This window comes from Corvus brachyrhynchos, unplaced genomic scaffold (assembly GCF_000691975.1).
Source record: "Corvus brachyrhynchos isolate BGI_N302 unplaced genomic scaffold, ASM69197v1 scaffold166, whole genome shotgun sequence".
Lineage (NCBI taxonomy): Eukaryota > Metazoa > Chordata > Aves > Passeriformes > Corvidae > Corvus > Corvus brachyrhynchos.
The window spans coordinates 961,315-968,410 of record NW_008239671.1 but is presented as its reverse complement, the minus strand read 5'-3'; the positions used below and the strand labels follow the sequence as shown (position 1 = coordinate 968,410).

Here is a 7,096-nt window from a genome sequence, read left to right as displayed (position 1 = left end):
TTCCTGCTCTCCTTCCCACCTCCCTCCTCATGATGACCCACACAGCCAGGACTCCCCGTGCCATCACCACTGCATCACCACCACACATTTCTTTTCTTGTTTTTGCAGGACGCAATAAATCCCCCTGGAAAAAGAAACTTCAAACCAGGATGGTGAGGAAAATGTTGTCTCCACATGGAAGGAGGAGAAAGGAAGTCCAAACTAAAAGGGGAACAGGGTGACCTGAGCAAACAAAGGCTGTGAAACACTGAACAGGGAACATGAGAACTGCATGAAATGACCCAGCTCCACCACACTCATCAACAGCCAAACACAGCCTGGAAAAGTCTAGAGGTGGGATGGGAATTTGCACTGGATTTGTCGTGATTTGAAACCCCAGCCTGGGGCTGTCACAACACTCAAGGAACAGAGGTGACCCGGGGAGCCACGATACCTGTGGAACAGTCCATCTGGATCAAGGGGAAGTCACTGTCAGTTTTCATTTTTTTAGCACTGTTCTCTGAGGTAGCCGTGACAAGTAAGTTTGTAGCAGAAAAATAGGGCGGCTGCAGGGAGCCCTGATCCATGCAGTCCATTTTCCTTTTCAGAGAAGACATGGTGATGGAGGAGGGCACCAGGCTCTCCGAGGCGTGAGCCCTCCCCAGCAGGTTGGTGCCAGGGATGCTGTGCTGCAGCAGGAAGTGGTCTATCCTGGCCTTGAGGGTGGGGTGAGGTAGGGGCTGCGAGTGCTGGCTGAAGGCCACCCCCGTGAAGGGATCGCTGGGAACCCGGCCCCAAGACGCCTCGCTCCGGTTGCATTTTTCCAGGGTGGTCTGGTCAATCACCTTCCCAGAGGGCAGGAGCATGGGTAAAGTCATGATCTCCAGAGTGATGGGGTCCAGGAATTCTTCAGGGACGTCTTGGACGACATCCACCAGCTTGTGCAGGGTCTGCTGCTCGTTGGCACTGAAGGGGACGCAGTCGCTCTCCATCGGTGTCCAGAGCTCTGGCTTGAGGCTGCCGACGTCCTGGGCCAGGAACTGGGAGGCCACCTGGAAGACACCCTCGATCACCTCCTGGGGGCAGGACTTGGCAGGTTGTCCCCACACCTCCAGCCTCTTGATGCTGGGCAGGCCCCCACCGGCCACGTGGGTGATGCAGATTTTTAGGTGGGACACATTGCTGAGTGAGGCCGGCCCTTTGTTCCAGAGATCTTGAGACACCGAGCCAGGGTAGGAGAAGACATTTTCCATCTGATGGAAGGGAGGCCTTGGCTTGAAGCCTCTGTGGCCAAAAGTCACTTTGCTCTGATTTTTTAAGACAGCTTTGCCCACCAGGGTGAAGGTGTCCTTGTCCGACACAGGCTGCCCGGCCAGACCTGAGCACTGCCCCTCAGGGCTCTGCCAAGAGGTTTTGTTGCATGAGGTAGAGGTGTAAACTTCCAGGCCGGAGAAGGTCTGGTACCCTCCGGAGGAGATGTCGATGTTGATCCTGCAGATCTCGATGTTGAAGGGGAAGGAGATGGTGACGTGCACCGGGGGTTTGATGAAGTACTCGCTGCGGAAGCCGCGGTTCCTCCTGGCGAGGTCTTCGGAGATCAGGTTCTCCACCTCGTAGCCATCGGCAGAGATCTGTGTGCCAGGACAAAACTGGGTTCAGCTTGGAGCAAGGAAACAGAAGGAAGCGAATTTCACAAGCACTTCCATAGATTCTCAAGGTGACATCAACCAGGAGCCAAGGCTGAGGTTTATGTGCAGCTCAGAGCAGACCCACTCCCACCCTCCTCCAGCCATGTGCTCCCATCCCCTCTTCCTGCACCCTCTGTCACACCACGTCCAGATCTGACTTAACTGCTGGAAGAGTGGAAAATTAGGGATAATGCGTGGTTTTGACTGGGTCAGCAAAATAAGTGGGAGAGGGTGTCTGGGAGCAGAGGATGAGCGTGGGGGAGAGGGGAGTCTCCTCTTTCAGTCTCCCTTTTCAGATGGGAGTCTCCGGATTTTCTTTGACCAACTTATCCTGCCATGTGGAAAGGCACTTGGAATCACAGTTACAGGATCCCAGAGGAACTCTGCATGGTAATCAGCCTCTGGGACCCACCTGACACATCCCTGAGGGAGATCCATCAAACCAGGCTGGGTCTCCCAGAACACCCAATCCCATCCTCTGCTCTGCTCCTGGGCAGACTGGCTCAACCCATTCCCTTTCCTGGAAGCTCCAGGACCTAAGAAATCTGCAGCACTTGCTGAATGGACAAATAAAACCAAGGAAAATCTATTTATTCCATCTCTTTAACATGGTCTTGATCATGACAATCACACCACACCTCCGTGGCATGGCTGGGTCTCTCCACAAGAAATCCCAGTACTGCTGCTTTTTGCAGCACAGTATTTACATAGCCAAGGCTGTCCTGGATTTTGGGGTGAGTTGGTGTGGAAACTTACAATTTAAAAATAGCTGTGAATGAAAACTGAGTTTCTTAAGAGATTCTGACGTGCTGAGTGAAACCAGAAATACTTGGAAAGTAACTTCGGCAAACATTGTCAAGAGCTGTGTGTTCCACTGGGCAGAGGGAAAGCTGGAATAGTGCAGGGAAAAAGGGATCTTGTCTGGTTATGAGATCCTGCAAAATTAGGGCTTTTCCGTCCAATATTTAATGTGTGCCACATCAGAGCAGTGATGCTGATTACCCAGAGGAGCAGTGAACAAATCCCTCCCCCCAGGGCAATTCCACCTAATCGCTCCATCCCCAACCCCCCCCCATCACTATTTTACCTTGTTGCAGTGAATTCTTGGCTTGAACTGTGGGAGACAGACGTTTATTACCATCTTGGCAGCTGCAGAGAGGTCACTTGCTGAGCATCAGAGTCAGCTTGGAAAAAAAAATAAAAATAAAGGAAGTGAATATCCACGAGCAGTGAAAGGATCTCGTGTTTCAGAGCCTGGGTGAATTCCTAAAATGCACCTCAGATCTGAGTCCAGGAGGTGAAGCCAATATAAACCCAAATGAATGTGGTGGAGAGATGTGGTTGAGAGGAAAACAATCACATTAATATTAATTAGTGAACCTGTGGAGCAAAATCAAAGAGAAACGGCTTCTCACCTCTGAACAGACCAGCAATTAGATGTGAAGGTTTATCAAAGATGCAGGAGTTTTGTAGGTGTAGGAAAGCACCAGCACTGTCACAGTGAGTCAAGATTACCCACAAATATTAATAATTGGTGTTAAATAACTGCAAGGGAACAAAGGGCACGGAATAGCTCGGAGGGAGATGTCTGGGATCTGAACACCAACCGCTGATTCTTCTGCCAGTGCTCATTAAGGAAACTCAAGTGAACACACCTTCTTTCCCATTGAAAAAAAAAATGTGCCTGGAATTGGCTCTCTCAGATCCCTTTTAAGAATGAAATTATCTGCAAGGTGAGAGCTTTAACCTCTTGTTAACCCCAGCTTTAAAATGTCACTGCCCTGGGCAACCTTGTAAATCAGGGACTCGCTGCCTCCTTCAAGAACAAGCAGCTCTTTAATGATTTTCCACTGATCTGTTGGTTCAGCCCAAATGAAATTGGCCTTCTGGGGGCACGTTGGAAAGGCAGAGTTAATGAGCTCCCTGTGCTACATCTGAAAGGAGAAAGGTGGAATTCAAGGCACAAATCCCACAGATAAACCCCAACCCAACACGGAATTCACACCTGCAGAGAGCAGAGCTTGGTTACAATGCCTTGAATGAAGCAGGTGTGAACCTTACAAGAGGAACAGCCAGGTGAGCAGCACTTCTATCCCAAAATTTGGTCTGGCAGCCATCAGGAGCAATTCCTGCTCCTCAAGGAGCAGGACAAGCACACACCAACTCTCCTCCAATATTCCTTCACTGGCTTTCTGAGTCTGAGAGGTTTCCAGAACTGGGCTGCCACTGAGGAACTGTTTAAACTGGGGTTTTGGCACTTTTTGGCACCTTGTAGGAGACTGACAGTTCAACTACAGGCTGCGCCTCAAAACTGCTCTTTTTGGCTCATTTGGAACCAAAATGAATTTACCAAGTGGTGAATTCACTTGGCCCTCAGCACTGGTGTTATGAAAAGAGGCAAACCAACTCTCCTTGCTCCCTTCTTTGGGAAAACTCAAGGTTCTCCCCCTGTTCTGTCTCTCCTCTCTTTCCTGGGCTGAAGACTTCTCCTGCAATGTGAGGAGCTCTGTATGGGTGTTTTATAGGATTTTCTCCTACCTGTTTGTGACCCTGACAGAAACAACTCAGGTTAATTTTTCCAGTCTCAATACCTCAGTAAGGAAATGGATTATTCTGCATTTCCAAGTCACCACACTCCCTTCTGCTGGAAGACTCTGCTACAAATCTCATGGCAAAAGTTGAGTCACCGAGTTGCTTTTACCCATGGCTGTGGATTTTCCCTCTCTCTTCAGTGTGTGCCTTCCCTAAGGTGAACAAAGATCTTTGCACTGAGGCAGTGAAACACAGACCTGAAAAAAGTCCTCTGTGGTTTTGGACAAGGAACTTCAAACGAGGCTGTCTGGAGCTCGTCACCACATCCCTTCCTGGTGTCCTGCATGGGACTAAGGAGCTGCTGCCATAAGGAATGTGCATGGTGGACACCAAATAAAGTCCTTGGAGCATGAAATGAATGTCGGAGGTCAGAGCACCCCAACCCTCAGTCCCAGATCCTAAAGGAGAAACCCAGGCTGTGCCGTCAGCCCCAGCTCCATGAGGATGGAAACACGAGGAAATAGCTGTGTGTGCTCCTGGCACCCAGCTCAGCCTCACAACTAAATATTCTCTATTCCTGCCCTCACAGAGGCATCAAACCCAACCACTCTCATTCAGGGCGGAGAAAGAAACAACCACAGAGAAAAACGAATCCTTAGTAGGTTTTATTTGTGGTGGAAGCATTTGAGGATCCGGGTACAAAAGGAGAGCACGGGAAGTAGAGATGTCACCAGAGCAGAAATGGCCACACAGAGCAGCTGCCAAAAACCAAGCCAACACCCAGAGACCATTTTAACCAGCACCCAGCCACGGAGATGCACTGGGGAGGCTCTGGGCAAGCCCTTGCCCCCACTAGCCAGCCCTGGTGAGCAGTGCCGGGCAGAACACTTTGTAGTGGAGGTAGCTGAGCTTCTCGGAGCGTGTGCGCTTGAGCAGAGGGAACCACTCCCAGAAGGGAATCTCCACCACCACGTAGCCCAGCAGCCGCAGCTGCCGCCGCTTCAGGCAGTGCAGCCCCAGCAGCCGCTTGGAGCTGTAGCAGAAGTGGTTCCTGTTGGACACCTGCAGTGCCAGCCTCACTTCCTGAGGCTGCCAGCACCCTGCTTTAGGCTCAGCCTGGGATTTGGCACCTGCAGTAAGGGCTCCACCCAAGCACGGCGTTCCTGCTGCGTCCCCTCTCTCCTGTCTGGCAATGCCGGCTTCATTTCCCACTTCCACGGGAGACTGGCTATGAGCTCTCCCCTTTACGAGCTGAGAAATTAAATCATCTGTCAGATTAACTCCCATGTCTTTCAGCTTCTTGGCTGCCACAGGATCCTTGAAGTTGAAAGGGATGGGACATCCATCCGTGGCCAAACGCACCTCCAGGTCGCTGGACCTCGTGTGGGGCAGGATCATGTGGTTCTTCACATACTCAGGGCCTCCCAACATGCTCTCAAGGAGGGATGTGGCTTCCACAATTTCAGGCCTGACGTATATTTCCCGCTCTGCAAAGCTCAAAACCACCTCAGTGAACTCCTGACAAAGCTGAGGTGGGAGGCGGCTGCCTTGGTAGGTCGGGCACTCAATTTCAACGCTCTTACCAAGGGTGAACAGGTCCTTGTTGAGCTCATATTTGCTACCTCTGGTTTTCTGGACAAACTCCTCCCTCAAAGCAAAGTCTATCAGCTCCTCTGGGAAGCGTTTGACAAATGCCAGGCCAAGCAGAGCAGTAAGGAGATGCTCTGGAAACTTGCTAAACTCACGGAGTTTCATATGCAACTGCTTTATCAGGCTGGAGTAAAACTCCTCCGCGTTGGGAGGTTCATAGTCCAGGCACCCAAACGACCACAGGAATTTGGCAGCATCCTTGCTCCGGCAGTAGGACACCTTGGAAGGCAACGAGGTGGCGACAGCAGCCAAAATATCCTCGTTAAAAAAGTGCAGGGATGAACAGGTAAGAGCGATGTGCATGATGCCCTGGATGTTTGTTGTAGGAATGCGAGCAGGAATCACCTTCCCGAGCTCCCTCATGAGGGGCACGTGGTCCACGCGAGTGTAGCGCAGCATCTTGAGCACGTTCACCAAGGCGTAAGTGCTCATGTCCTCCATCTGCAGGGACACCCTGTCTGCAATCCTCCTCATGACGTGGTCAGACAGCCCACTGAGGGACTTGAAGAGCCCCAAGCAGATGGCCCCCAGCTCCTCCAAGGTGAAGGCGTCCAAGTGCTTCAGGATCGTGCTCTCCACCTTCTGCGCCAAGTCCGCGGGCGACCTTCGGCCTTCCCCGATGATGTAGAGGAGCTGCACAAACTGGGGCAAGGTGAGGTCCTTCCAGTGCAGGTTGGCATAGCTGAACAGAATGCCCAGGTAGGAGGGCACGCTGCGCTCCAGGCAGCGCCAGCAATCCGCCACCAGCAGCAGCTGCTCCAGGCCCATATCCCACGCCCGCCGGCAGAACTCGGCCTCGCACGCGTCGAGCAGCGGGTGGGAGGCTGGCACGGCCAAAGGGACACAAGCCTTTAAAATCTGGATGAGATCTGGGGTGCTGAACAGCCTGATGGCCGTGACAGCATGGTGACACAGGGCACTGAACCTGGGATCGGACACCAGCGCCGCGCGTCGCTCCGCTGGCAAACGGCTCAGCTTGTGGAAATAATCCGTGAGAATTCCCGGGCTGCCCTCACACCCGGCCACACTCTGTAAAATCGACTCCCCTTCCTCTGCAGGGAGGGTCTGTGCTGGCTCAGCGCTGTCACAGCTGAGAGATCTGTACTCAGGCCTCCCCTTCTGGAACATGCGGGGGTCCTCCTTGGAGTTGTGCACCTCCCATTTTTCCTTCTCTGCTTCCTCCTTGTACAGCGTGGCCAGGATGGTCTGTTCCAGGAGTGTGTTGGACTTGGGCTTGGGCAGGGCAT

At 52.3% G+C, this 7,096-nt stretch overlaps 2 protein-coding genes across 3 annotated transcripts in view; both read right to left on the bottom strand.

Moving 5' to 3' along the window:
• UBOX5 (U-box domain containing 5) overlaps window positions 1-4,746 on the bottom strand; it is a 9,541-nt gene extending 4,795 nt beyond the window's left edge. For both annotated transcript variants that reach the window (XR_001864638.1, XM_008639862.2), the window contains exons 1-2: window positions 2,755-4,746; window positions 434-1,610 (exon numbers count right to left, since the gene is read on the bottom strand). Coding sequence is in view for 1 of the 2 variants with exons in the window: in XM_008639862.2 (XP_008638084.1) it covers window positions 434-1,610; window positions 2,755-2,808 (1,231 nt within the window). In the remaining variant the exon portion in view is untranslated. The remainder of the gene's footprint in view (window positions 1-433; window positions 1,611-2,754) is intronic.
• A 96-nt stretch (window positions 4,747-4,842) lies between these two features.
• FASTKD5 (FAST kinase domains 5) overlaps window positions 4,843-7,096 on the bottom strand; it is a 5,970-nt gene continuing 3,716 nt past the window's right edge. Inside the window, exon 2 of the mRNA XM_017742392.1 lies at window positions 4,843-7,096. Within this exon, the coding sequence (XP_017597881.1) occupies window positions 5,052-7,096 (2,045 nt within the window). The 3' untranslated portion in view covers window positions 4,843-5,051.